At 33.8% G+C, this 15,127-nt stretch overlaps 1 protein-coding gene across 1 annotated transcript; it reads right to left on the bottom strand.

Annotated features, from left to right (window-relative positions):
• Positions 1-10,400: 10,400 nt before the first annotated feature.
• On the bottom strand, positions 10,401-12,366 carry LOC107814518 (uncharacterized). Its single transcript, XM_016639950.2, has one exon. The coding sequence runs from the start codon at positions 12,121-12,123 to the stop codon at positions 10,519-10,521; it is 1,605 nt and encodes a 534-aa protein (XP_016495436.2). The 5' UTR covers positions 12,124-12,366; the 3' UTR covers positions 10,401-10,518.
• Positions 12,367-15,127: the final 2,761 nt, after the last annotated feature.

The following is a 15,127-nucleotide window of genomic DNA, read 5'->3' as shown; positions in this document are numbered from 1 at the left end:
AAACCATCAAATAGTTAATTTTTACTATTAAGCGCTAAAACGCTCCCGGGTTATCCAAAACCCGATTCAAACATACTTCCAAGTCCGAAATCATCATACGAACCTATTGGAACCGTCAAATCCCGATTTCGGGGTCGTTTTTTTAAAATATTGATCGAAGTCAAACTTGGCCTTTTAAAGCCAAACTAAGGAACCAATTGTGCCGATTTCAACCCGATCACTTCCAAATTCTGAACCAACCATCCCCGCAAGTCATAAATTAATAAAAGTACATACGGGGAGTTTTATTTAGGGGAACAGGGTTCTAAAAGTCAAAATGACCGATTGGGTTATTACAGCTAGTTAGTTATAACTGTAATTAGGAGTTGTCAAGAAGGTCGTTTAATTATTTTGATAGCAATATGTGTAATAAAGCTATGTACAGCAACAAATATAATCAGTTAGAAAATTTCCAAAACTCAGTGCACAACTCATTGCTTTTTTTTTCTTTCTCTAAAACTAGCTCCTCTTGTTCTACATGTGTTAGGGCTCACAGAGATTGTGATCCATGAGCTGAGAATTGCTCTTTTTCACAATATCTTACATGTTTCATGGTACATTGATAAAACACCTGATCCATTTTCAATCCCAGATGTATCGAAATTAAAGTTTTGATCATTAATAAGTATTACCTTACCATTATCTGGAGTGATAAGAAAAGTATAAATGGTGTCACTAAAACAGATCACACAAATAGAGGTGATCTACACATAGTCATTCTAGTTCTACGATGGTAATAATTAAGAATTTTACTTCTTGTGCTTTGCCGTGATAAAACGTTTTTCAATATTGAGAGTTCAACTTCATCATGATAAGAGGAAAGACTTGTTAAGCTGAGTGTCAGCAAACTAGAAACCACTAGAAGAATGAGTATATCTTCAAACAATTCAACTGCTTATTGGAGGTGTAAATTGATGTATGCAACAATAACTAGACCTGAAATTAGTTATGTTTCCAGACTCTGGGTCAGTTTATGCAGAAGCCTAAGAAATCCCACTAGGAGGTTGTACTTAGAGTTGTCAAATATCTTAAGAATACACTAGGCCAAGGGGTGTGGTTAAGATCTGTACCTACTTAAACTTTAACCTACTGGTGTGATTCAGATTGGGCTGCGTGCCCAAACACCAAGAGGTCAGTGATAGGGTATGTCATCAAGTTTGGTAAATCCATGATATCTTGGAAGTCCAAGAAACAACAAACAACATCAGAAGCTTTGCTGAAGCATAATAGGAGCATGGCTTTAGCTGTTGCAGGGGTAATTTGGCTGCTAGATTTGTTTAAGGAATTAGTTATTGACTTACATAGTCTTATTACTATATTGAGTGATATAAGGCTGCAATGCAAATAGCTGCTAATCCCATTTTTATGAAAGAACAAAGCATATTGTTCATCTGGGACAAGATTAAAGATGATATAGTGAAGACATTTTATGTGCCTACAAGAGATTAATTGGTTGACTTGTTGACTAAAGGTCTGGGGCAGCATCAACACATGCACTTGTTAGGCAAGCTGGGTGTGCTTAACATATTGTAACCTTCAACTTGAGTGGCAGTATTATCACAACTGAAGTATGCACATGGCATGTTGTTATTGTTGGTGCTCTATTATTTGTATGACAGGCAGTATAAATTAAGTTGTTAGTTGTTAGTTAGTTATTAGCTGTAAGAGTTAGTTGCAATTAACTATACTCTCTCTCTATATATATAGATGTTAGTCACAAGAATGGTGTCGGTTATCATTTTCCCCAAAATATCTTCTTTCAATTACTTTCAACCCCCTTTGAGAGATTTTCTCCATTGATGACCTTCTATATTCTTCAATATTTTATCAAAGATGCTTGAATTTCTTGTAAATGTAACCCCTAGACAAATACAATAAAAGATCGCATAACATGGTGCGGCAAAGGTAAACTTATTAACGTATTTGATACTGTCTAACTTTGTTTTGGTAACAATTGTGAATATTATCATACCAACAAACATGAGTACACAATACACCTAAAGAGCACCTTATTACACATCCATCTTCTAGGAAGGTTAATGCGAGAAGTTAGGCCTCGGAATATGACTTCTAGTTACACATGATTTTTTGTATCAGTCTATTGTTCCTATAAATCTTTTTTCTCAGTATTAGAAGCTCTACTTTATGCATAATTTCCTTCTGAATTTGCACTACAACTAAGTCAATATTTATATTTTGTTTCTTCAAGATGGCCCAGTTCCTTGCCCTAAATATATGATAGATAATAGCTCCCCATATAGCCGCTACTATTTTCTTGGTAGCCTGCTTCCAATGATTTCTTCTGATCCTTTCCATTACCCTCTTCACCTCTCCAGCTTGGAGTTGGATGATCAGCCAGCTTTTCAGTTCCTTGCGAATTGTACTGGTCCATGCATAGTCTGCAAATAGATGTATATGAGTTTTTGCTGTGTGTGTACTGCATAGGCAACATTCACTGTTATCCACTTGAATATTCGATTTTCTAAGTCTATCTTTCGTCAAGAGTCTGTTTTGTACAGTTAACCACAGAATAAACCAATGTTTTGGTTGAGCAATAGCAGTCCACACCAGGTCAATAGTAGTCCATTTAGTAAGGTTTCCTTTGAGAGTAATATAACTTCTTGTAATAGAGTACATTCCAGTAGAATTAAAACTATATTTGCCATTTGAGTACATAGTGATCATGTCATCTTTTAAAGAATTTAGCTTCTTTCAATACCAGTTGCAGTCCAAGGGGTCCCTGTGTGTCAAAATATTACTATTATGCTTTATATACACACCATGGACACACTTAAACCATAAGCAGTTCTGCTTCCATGGTAACTGCCATATTAGCTTGCCCACAACTGTAATATTCCAATGTCTACAGCTCTTGATATTAAGTCCTCCAAACTTTTTGGGCATAGATATCTTATCCCAGGATATTAGTGGTGTCTTCTTCTTTCCTTCTATACCTTCCCATAAGTACTCCCTACATAGCTTATTGACTTATTTAAGTACACTCTAAGGAAGTATAAACACCCCACAGTCAACCAGAAATTATGTATGGAGAAGAGTACTGCATTAATAATTTGTAATCGCCCAGCATAGGATAGCTGCTTAAAGTAGCCATATTTTATTCTGTGAGTGATTCTATCAATCAACTGATGACAGTCTAGTTTATTTCACTTTTTTGAAGAAAGTGGCACTCCCAGATACCTAATAAGGAAGGTCCCTATTGTGAAACCAGTGATATCTAGTAGCTTCTTCTTAGTATCCTCATATATCCCTACAAAAAATATGCTTGATTTTTTCATGTTTGCTATCAAGCCTGTGACCTTTGTAAAGTGATCTAGTGACTCCATAACTCTTTTTACAAACTGCTCTTGACCTTTGCAGGAGATCATTAAATCATCAGCAAACACCAAGTGAGTGATCTTGAATTATTTGTACGTTGGGTGAAACTTGAAGTCTGGAAGCTCACTCATACTCTTGAGTGTTCATGACAAGTATTCTGTGACTAATACAAATAGGAGGAGTGACATGGGGTCCCCTTGCCTAAGTTCTCTTCTACCTTAAAAAAATAATCCATTCCCTTATCCATTAATAATGATAGAATACTTAGTTAAGGTTACACACTCCATCACAAGCTTGACAAATTTTCCTAGAAACCCATAGCCAATTAGTGCCTCTTCTATAAATTTCCAGCTCACCATGTCGTATGTTTTCCTTAGGTCTATCTTCATGAGGCATCTAGGAGTATTTTTCCTGTTATAGTGTCTTAAGAGGTCATGGCAAACTAAGACATTATGCACCATAGATCTCGTCTGTATAAAAGCTGTCATTTTCAGCCACCAAATAACTAACCCCTTCCTTAAGCTTCAAGCAGATAAGTTTTTAGATAACCTTATAGATCACATTACAATATGCAATTGGTCTATATTGGCTATTATTTTCAGGATCTTATACCTTTAGAATAAGTGCAATATTGGTGGCATTTATTTGTTTCAGAAGTTGGCTAGTTTGGAAGAATTCCAACACTACCTCTGCTATATCTTTTCCTACTATACACCATGCTGCTCTAAAAAAATCACTTCCATAACCATCCGGCCCAGGACTCTTATTAATGTTAATGCTAAAGACAACCTTCTTAACCTCCTCATCAGTAAAAGGTTTGAGTAGGTTCAATTGATGCCCAGCTGTTAGTAGTGGACCATTCTTTAGAAATCCTTTGAAGGCTCTTACTCTTCCCTTATATTGTTTCCCCGGAAGATCCCATAGTAGTGAACAAACAGTCTAGCAATATCTGCTTGTTCTGATTGCCAGTTGCCTTGATTATCCTTAAGTTGAACTATGGCTTGTTTCAACTTCCTGTGCTTTATAATAGAATAAAAGTAGATGGTGTTGTCATCCCCAAGTTTTATCCAGTCTGCCTTGCTTATTTGCTACAGGAACACCACTATATAACTTTTTATGAAGAGATTTTAGGGAAATTTTATTGTTATAGTAGTAATAATTATTCTTATTGGATTCTTCTCTTCCCGTATTCCCTGTCCCAACCTTGAGTTGTCCAACCAAATATAAGTTCAAAAAAGTTATAGATGTTATAAGAAAAATTAAATTATGGTGGATGTCTACTCTTTCTCCGTGATCTTCTCAAATGGTTAATGACATATTCAATGACATATTTCTATGCTTAATAACATATTCAGTGACATATTTTTCTTCACTTTTCATGCCTATATAAAGGCATTGTAATAGATAAAAAAATACACACAATTGAAGAAGAAAATCTCTTCCTTCTCTCTATCTCCATTTCTTGTTCATGTTTTACTAAATTGCTTTTATTTCATAACAACATGTCTTGTTCATGTTTTACTAAGTTGCTTTTATTTTATAACACGTTATCAGCACGAATTGATCATTTCATGATCTTCTACGTCAAGACCAAGTAAATTATAAGCAGACAATGAGATCAAGTACAATAAAAAATATCTTGGATGATAATATAAAGATAAGTTTTATATCCATCTAAACCCATTCATACTTTCATATCTTTGCATTAACTTTATGTGCATTGTTTAGTTAAAATATTTTTTTCAATTGTATCCAGTAAAATAAAGAACTGGAAAGATATGCCTTTATTTGCTAAATATCTTATAGGACAAAGATAATATTCCAACGTATATATATATTCTAACCTTTTACATACTATGATAGATAATAATTAAGGTAATTTAGTAATAATATTTTTTACCATCACATGATGTATTTTATTGAAAGAAAAATTATCAAATATGTAGGTGATTTTACAGTACCTTGCAAATTTGGCATTCGAATATACAATCAATATAAACTCATTATAGTTATAATTTATAATAGTCACGGTTATGCATTAAGCCTTAAATATTTTTGCTGTAAACATAAGGCTCATTCCTCCGTATTGAATTTTTTTTGGTGAAGTTCTTATAGTCTTTGAAATATAAGTGGTTATAGGTTATCTGCACCTTTCCCCTAATTAATTTATTAAAATATAAAAGTGATTGTATCATTTTTTTTAAAAAATGGCATATATCCTAACTAGCATTTTTGTTGTAGAGGAACTGTGTCAAGATTGAAATAGTTATATATGTCTTCTTAAAAGTTAATTTACTTATGCCTATAATTATGAAGTAATAATATTTTAAAGGCTCGAGTGCGAGTCCTAGTGAATTTTGACCTATTATGCCAAAGATTGAGGGTAAAATGATGGGTTCAAGTCCCAACACACTATGTTGATGAAAAGACGTTGGATTCAAGTTCCAACGCATTATGGCCTAGCATGCCTTTATATGGGTAAGGCATTGGGTTTGAGTCCTAATGCACCATATTGATAATAATAATAATAATAATAACTAAATAAAAAATAATATATTTTTCATGAAAAAGCATGAAGCTTGTCCCACTTGATTTGCTCCATTCTTGAAGTGAATGTGATAGCAGTGCATGATAAGTCTAAATAAAGACAAGTGATTGACCAATGAATGTGGGCGTGCGAAAGACCAAAATAATAATAGTTATCACTATGGTAATTATAAAAAGGGAGAATTTTTTTGAAGAGAATGTGACTTGTGATAAACAGTGAGATTGCATACTCATTCCTGAAAGTGAATGTGAAAATATATATGTGATAAAGATTATGCATAATAATGTACTTGTGCATGGTTGGATAAATACTACAACTCACATCTAAGGGAGGTTTGAGACAAAGAAAGATAATGGATATTACTGTGTAGTTACATGAATATATCATTGGTCGCATACATGTGATACGCCAAAAATATTTTGCCATGCCTTATGAAAGTTATTAAAAGAAAAATTAAAGTAAGAAATTATTTTGCTTATGATGATTTTGAACATGACAATTATTATGATATGATTCTCTTTGTGAAAGAGACATTCATTATATGGATGGTGTGACAAAAGATCTTGTAGTACAAAAGCAGTTAAGAGCTCTGAAAGAACTAATTTCTTACTACCCGGATGAATGAAATTGTTCATGATATTAATATTGTAGTAAGTCTCAAAAAAAATATTTTGATTTACAAATATATTAGCCAAAGTGGTTGGCATATTTAGACTATAAATAAAAAGAAGATTGAATATCTTTATAATACTATAATCATACCGGGTAAATATGAAAGATTACCCGACTTTTCTTCTATTTGTACTACACAAGTATAAGTATGATGATGCAATCACAAGCCACAAGTAAACTAGAGGTTTACTGAAATAAATATTAGTTGGCATGACCGGTTGACCATCTCGGTTCAATTATGATGCGAAAAGATTAATTGATAATTACATTGGCATATATTGAAGAAATATAAGATTCTTTAAGAATTCTCTTGTGCTGCTTATTCTCATGATATACCAGTTAAGGTTGGGATTGAATCCCTTGATTTCTGGAACGAATAAAAGGTGATAAATATATGGGTCCAGTCATCTTCCATGTGGACCATTTACTATTATATGATTTTAATAGATGCATCTATTCTATGGTCACATGTGAATTTATTATCAACTTGCGGTTTGGCTTTTGCAAGATTGATTGCTCAAATTATTAGAGCACAGTTTCAGAATATAAATTATGATGATTTATCTTGATAATACTGGTTTAAATTCAAGTTGGTTTAGCAGAAATTGTATGCCTCCAATTATATCTAAATAATTGATTATGAGAACAAAACTGCCAAAATAAAATTTGGTATGTGATGTATTATTTAATATACAATAACACTTGTACGCATCTAGCCAAGTTATGATAAGTTCTCCCTATCACAATCGGTTCAGGGTCAGGAACTAAATAATTTCCATCTAGAAATATGAATGTGCTATATAATTTAATTGTTCCACCACAATGCACAAAGATGGATCCCCAAATAAGGCTAGGGATATGTGTTGGTGATCCCAACAATAGGGGGAGAAAATGGACATCTGAAAAAGTAATGCATGTAATGAATTATTATGAGTACATCGAGATGCTCGTACGAGAAAATGTGAACTTGAAGTTCAAGTGATAATTCATTTGCAAAATATTGCCAGGCGTATTTGCTGATCCAAAGCTAAATGTCATATTCAGCTGCTAATGCTCAAAATAAAATAAAGTTCATAATGAATAGAGTCTATGGCATGCATGAAGCATAATAAACTAATCGGTTCCAAAGATAAAACTCCTTGAAGAATGAGAAGAGCAAATGTTCAAGATGGTCATAATAAGGAGGCAAGTGCTCTAGAAGAGCACCACGACATAACACTTCATAAGACCTCATGGGAGAGGCTCAGGTACCTGAAAATAATAAGATAAAGAGATCTCAATAAGTTATGTCTTTATTGGGTAATAGTAGAACTGATATAAAATGATCGTCGACGATATTGTTAATATAATGTAGCGCTCAATATTATTAATATTGACGAGGATCTTGAGCTCAAATCTGTCATAAAATTTGGATAGATAAATGATTTGCCAAATGAAAAATACGCAATGAAAATTAATTTCACCTGAAAAATATGAAGTTGGACGGATAGTCCCAACACCTAAAAGTATAAAGCCAGTGGAGGTATAAATGTATTCTTGTAACGGAAAAAAAAAGGTCAAGTCGATAGACATAAATACGATTTATGTCACAAGAAGATTTGTAAATATACTGGCATTGATTATATAGATACACGTTCTCCTGTGGTGGATGTCGCCATTTCAGGTTTTAATCTGACAATACAAGAAAAACGTGATATGCGTATAATGAAAATCATTGAAGGATTTAAATTGTTATGAAGCATATTAAGGTTTCCAAAAAATTTATTAAATAAAGCTTCAAAAATTCTTATACGGATTGAAACAATCAGGGCACATATGGTATAATCGCCTGAGTGAGTACCTGTTGAAAGAAGGGTACAAGAATGATTCAATTTGTCCTTGTATCTTTATAAAAGGATCTGGATCTAAATTTGTTAAATTAACCATGTATGTTGATGATTTAAATATCATTGGAGCTCCTTGGGAGCTTCTTAAAGAATTAGAGCTTCCTAAAGCAGTAAACTATTTAAAGAAAGAATTTGAAATGAAAGATCTTGGAAAGACAAAATTTTGTCTTGGTCTACAAATTGAGTATATGAAAGATGAAGTTTTTGTCCATCAATCAGCATACACTAAAATGATTTTAAAGCGATTTTATATGAATAAAGCACATCCATTCCGACCTCATGAAAATAATGAAGAGCTTCTTGGTCCCTAAGTACCATATCTTAGTACAATTGGTGCACTAATGTATCTTTCTAACATTACAAGGTCTGACATAACTTTTTCAGTTAATGTCTTAACAAGATATAACTATGCTCCTACAAGGAGACATTGGAATGGAATCAAACACATATTGCAGTATCTAAAAGGGACTACCGATATAGGATTATTTTATGGCAATGATTGCAGTCTCGATCTTGTTGGTTATGCCGATGCTGGGTATTTATATGATCCACACAAAGCTCGATCTCAAACAGGCTATGTGTTTACATATGGAGGCACTGCCATATCTTAACGATCGACTAAGTAATCAATCGTGGCTACTTCATCTAATCATGCTGAGATAATTGTTATTCATGAAGCAAGTCGAGAATGTATATGGTTAAGGTCTATAATACACCTTATTCGAGACAAATGTGATTTGAAGTGTGACAAACTACCCACAATTTTGTATGAAGACAATGCAGCATGCATAGCCCAATTGAAGGGGGGATAGGACAAATCACATTTTACCAAAAGTTATTTTTCACATGATCTTCAAAAGAATGATGATATCAATGTGCAACAGATCCATTCAAGTGATAATATGACTGATTTGTTCACCAAATCTCTACCGACGTCAACCTTCAAGAAACTAGTGTACAAGATTGGGATGCGAAGGCTCAAGGATGTGAATTGATACTCTCATCAGAGGGAGTTAATACGTGTTGTACTCTTTTTCTCTTACAAGGTTTTGTCCCACTGGATTTTCCTTGCAAGGTTTTTAACGAGGCAACCAAAAGGCGTATTTCTAAATATGTGTAATCTTTTTCCTTCACAAAGATTTTTTTCCCATAGGGTTTTTTCCTAATAAGGTTTTAACGAGGCACATTATCTATGGACATCCAAAGGGGGGGTGTTATAAGAAAAATCAAATTATGGTGGATATCTACTCTTCCTCCATGATCTTCTCAAATGGTTAATGACATATTCAATGACATATTTCTATGCTTAATGACATATTCAATGACATATTTTTCTTCACTTTTCATGCCTATATAAATGCCTTGTAATAGATAGGAAAATACACACAATTGAAGAAGAAAATCTCTTCCTTCTCTCTATCTCTATTTCTTGTTCATGTTTTACTAAATTGCTTTTATTTTATAACAATATGTCTTATTCATGTTTTACTATGTTGCTTTTATTTTATAACAATAGAGATTTTTTGGACATGTTTTGGTGATATGTGTTCAGAAACTCTCGTCAGCTTTTGTGGCAAGTGTTCTTTCAATATACTCCAAAAGGATAAACAATTTGGAGTATTCACTATTGGTATATGTTAAACATTCTTAACAGGTACACAATTTTTTTTGGGTACATACACATTGACATCCATCACGGTTTTGCAACCACTCAATAGGAAAAAATAAGAAAATAAAATTATCTAGAATCAAAAGATGTCAATGTGATATTTTTCTTGATAATCAATATTACAAATATACATATTAACTTAGCAGTATTTGTCTTTGACGACAATATGTTATACTATAATGCATACATATATACAAAATCTCCTTTGGTTAGTAGCATGAACTAATTTTAAAGCGGCGCACGTATCAACTTCATCAAATATAATTAGCTTTATTTCCCACAAACATATATATATATATATATATACACACAAGCTTACTCAATATATTGTTATATAAAACAGACATTTATAGTCACTAATTATATTCCTAAAATATTTTCCCAGGAATCAAAGGCAAATCTACTTCATCACACCATTCCACAAGCCTTGTCTCATAGTATGAGCTTTTTACATTATTTGGCCAATAACTTAACCATACTTGACCCCCTACTCTCCACTTCAATACACTTCCTTCCATTTCTTTGCTCAACCTCCATACTACTTCTTCACCACATTCCTCCCCTGCAAATACCAAACCACCCTTCTTAGTAAATGCTCTATTCCCACCAAAGTATCTTCCTCGAAAATTATTCATAAGTTGATTGTTTCTATCATCGCCAGTACTCGGCTTCCACGTGGCAATTTCACTGCTTGACACGTGGTCGTATAAGATTGCTTCGTATATAGCTGCATTTCCTTCAGCTTCTTGGTCCCACCTCCAATTTTTCATCTTTGATCTTGTTGCCATCTTTGCCCTTGCCTTCACTTCTGGTTGTTTTGGATTACCGAAATTGCCCTTTAGGACTCTTTGCATTTCAAACTCGCGCTCGACATTGTTAGTGGACCGGCCCAAACTTAACCCGCCCACATAATTTGCACCCACTTCTGGCCCAACCCAAACTCGAACCCTAGATGGAAAGTGCTTCTCTTGCAAATAAGAACCCTCCTCTTCCTCATTTTTATTAAAGCCCAATCTTGCCACTCCAAGACGTATATTATCCAAACGGGCCCTAACTTGGATAAACCCATCATAGAATCCAACTGTATATTCAAATTGGATCACAGCCTCAAGTTGCTGATGGGCTAGGGTATATTTTAGTGCAATCTCTTTCGCTTCAATTACTGGAAATTGAATTTTGTCACCGTTCATGCGCGTGGGTTTCATTGCCTTCACAGGCGCGTATCCCTTTAAGATCCATAACCCGTGAGCCTCCGTGGCATAGGAGAATCCGAGGTAATGAGATGCTACCGGCGTTAACGACTTTAATCCTACGCCGCCAACTTCCCTTAAAATCAGCCATTTTGCTAACATGTACCCGAACGTGCGCATGAAACAGAGTTCCACGTCCGTCCCGACTGAAATGAAGAAGGTTCTCAGAACTGGCGCGTGCTTGCACGAGAACGTTTCTAGGTTCGGAGCTAGCAAGGAGTGGAAATATAGAGACCCCACCTCCGGTGGCGCGTCGAATGCAAACATCCAGAAAAGTCGCGTTAGAAAGATGAGATTGAAGAAGCTGGAGAATGATTCTGGTGAGTGGGACTCGAGGATCCAAGAAAACGGGTCGGGTTGGAGCTTCTGGAGCTGTGAACGTGGACAACAGCTATCATGCGCCGTGGGTGAACGCGAGATGATTTCTTGAAGCAGCTGTAAAACCAGCGGCAAGAATGGCTTGTCCGAGGAAAGATGACACGTGTCAGAAACCCAGATAGTAACATCTTCATCGGAGGATTCATGAAATCCTACCAAGCATACAGAGAAGACCAATGAAGAATTAGTCTCAGTGTTAAGCTCAAATTTTCTCTCAGCTTTGAATTGAATGGACTGGTTAGAGTTGGCTATGGGAGTAGCAAGAGTATAAATGAGAGACGAATCATTCACAGTACTCCAGTTCTCTGAGTTAGGAAGTTCAGATATCCAAGACCAAACATCCATATTTGTTTGATGTTGTTGTCTCTTTGCTTTTGGAAGTTTAAGGTTATAGTGTTAGAGGTGAATGCAAGAATTTATAAAGTGAACGAGTGATTTGAGGGCGACCAACATGGAGGTAAATTTGTCCGCAGTTGAGAGAAAGAATTCGTGGTTATAGGAAAGACTTGTGTGAGGTTTAAGTTCTACTGCATTAAATGCTCCATATATGTTTACAAGATTATTTCACTAATTTTTGCGGTGAATATACCATCATCCTTTATTCTGCGGCTTTATTTTTTCTTTACATGATTTTCTATTTTGATTTGTATTTCTGGAGAACTGCATTATTGAGTGATCAAACATACAAAAATTTGGTTTTTTCTTGGGATATAGACTTATGTGGTGTAAATAGGAGAGATGTCCGAGTCACGCATGCATGCCAAATTTCCTACGAGATATAGAAAGAGTGTGTGGAGAGTTAACAACCTTAGCTTTCAATGACAAAACGGAGACTTGGGTTTCCATGAGGGGCAACATAAATTTAAGGCATAAATGTTCGGACTCCCTTGGCAACCTTTAGTTCTCCTTTAAATTTCACATAGTTTTTAATACCCCTAAACTTGAAAATTTGACCCTGACCCTTTAGATGCTGATGTGGCAAAGAGGGTGAATACACTTTCTTTTAGGGGTTGGGAGGGAAGAAAAATTAAAAAATTAGCTTCCAAGTGGGGTATTATTCAAATATTAATTATTACATAATCAAATATAGTGACTTGTTTGTTCTAATTGTATTTCTCGTTGTTTCTTCTTAATATACATTGCAAATTTTATCCCAACTGTAATTTTTTAGACAAAATGAATATATGTTTCAACTATGTATTTCTTTTCTCTTTCTTTCCGGTCCAAATCTACAAAAGTTAGTTGAAACTCTATTTATTTTAGCCAAATAAAAAAAAAATTTAGCCAAAGTAATAAAGTTTAAATGGTGTATTTTCTACAATTTTTTTTTTATGCATTTGTATTTTCATGCGATGACAATTTATTTAAATTACACATTTTTCTTTTTCGAGTCAAATTCGCAAATATTTGTCGGAATTTTACTAGTTTTAGCTAAAATATTTATTTAGCCAATGTATGGAGTTTCACAACGTATTTTTTTAGATGCAATGATAATGTGTTCTAACGGTGTATTCCTTCTTTTTTCTGATCAAATATGTAAAAGTAACTTGATTAAAATATTATTATTTTTAGCCAAATAAATAATTATAGTCAAAATAATATTGTTTCAATTTTTTTTAATAAATTTTGGCACGAAAAAAATAATTTAAATAGTTGGTGGACTTAGAAAATAAAAATATATATTTTATTGTAAAAAAATACCACATGGACAAAATATTCCCGGTGACAAACTCCCATGGATTATCAGCGACATGCTATGAAATTTTTAAGTTCAAGAGGGTATTAAAGACCATATTAAATTTAAAGGTGAATTAAACAATAGTTGACAAGTACAATGGTTCAATTTAATAGATATTCTTAGTAAGTTTTTAATGAGACGATAATGATGGTTATCTGATATATGGAGTTCAACATGCAACTGGCTTTTACGGTATGCGATATTACACGCGCAATCCCTAAAGATGTAATGGCCCCTGTTGATCGACGCTCGTGAATTAGACGTGTTGTTTTCATGTCTCTTTGTTTATTTGACAGTAGATTTTACTGCTTAATTTACTTACTGCAAGGACTTTTAGAACGATCATCGGATGAAAGTTGAATTCTCATGCAATAGGTTGTAGTCCAAGAAAGTGCAATTACATTAAAGCACTAGTATTAATTAAAGAACGCTAGGCAATGGTTTATATGTATTTAGAACTCAGATTTTGTTATTTCCATCGGTCCACAATAAGTAATTATTTTAACTTTGTCATATCAATTAAGAAAATACGAACTCCTAGAAAAAAAGACGTATTCATTAAATTAACCTTAATTAATTGTTACATTGACACATTGAAATATGCAAATAAGTGCAAATTTTAAAAAAATAAAATTAATTTCTTCTTGATTAAGTAAATAGACACTTATTTTATACCAAAATAAAAAAGTAAAATGGTCACTTATTGTGAATCGGAACGAATAATAATTAGTGGGAGATAAATAACCTTGGGAGTAACAAACATATATACTCCTAAATAAGTAGAAAAAGGAGTAGTGGGAATGTGGGATACATCATACAAGTAACCACCATCAAATTAGATTAATGGTCTTTTAACATTAATTTCTTTCCTTTTCTCATTTACTACGTAAGTACTACTTTTGCTGCATTGTAATTAACGAGTATTACATGTGACAGTCTTTAATGTACTCGGTATAAATACTCTATTGGAATAGTATATAATTGAGAATACAAAATCAATCAAAGAAAATGGAGTAATACGTATGTATTCCTACAAATATATGTGTTTACCTTTAAAATTGGATAACAATTAAACTTATAATGTGGTTTTAAGGATACGTGATTTCACCTAATACCAATTGATAAATATGAAGATTAATAACAGAAATGAACTATAAAGTAAAGCGAACCAGTGTTGAAACGGAATTCAACCCTCGAGCTAGGGTACCCCCGGACTGATTGATACCAAAACAATTAAAAATAAAGCTAGCTGATGAACAAGAGAGTATAAGCTAAAGGGAAAGCATTATATTAGCTTTTTTATGCGAGAACAATACCTCTTACAAATGGTTAATACTTCCCTTTATATAGTAGAGGAATTCTACTTTATGGTATAACTCTAATTACAGAAGAAAATCCCATGATTAGCTAATTAATCATTCCTAATTTGATCTGTTCTAAGATTTATTCGCCATGATCTTCGACCAGTCACGGATATTTCGCCTTTCCGTTATTATGTTATCTTCGATCTTGCTCGATGCCTGTCTCATTCGGTCTCGATCGCTGCTGTCCTCGATCTCGACAGGTACCTCGAATCCCGAACTTGGTACCTTGTCCTCGTACCTTGGTCTG

The sequence above is a fragment of the Nicotiana tabacum genome, chromosome 19 (genome assembly GCF_000715075.1).
Source record: "Nicotiana tabacum cultivar K326 chromosome 19, ASM71507v2, whole genome shotgun sequence".
Classification (NCBI taxonomy): Eukaryota; Viridiplantae; Streptophyta; class Magnoliopsida; order Solanales; family Solanaceae; genus Nicotiana; species Nicotiana tabacum.
Note: the sequence above shows the minus strand (reverse complement) of the source record. Positions and strands in the feature narration are given on the sequence as shown.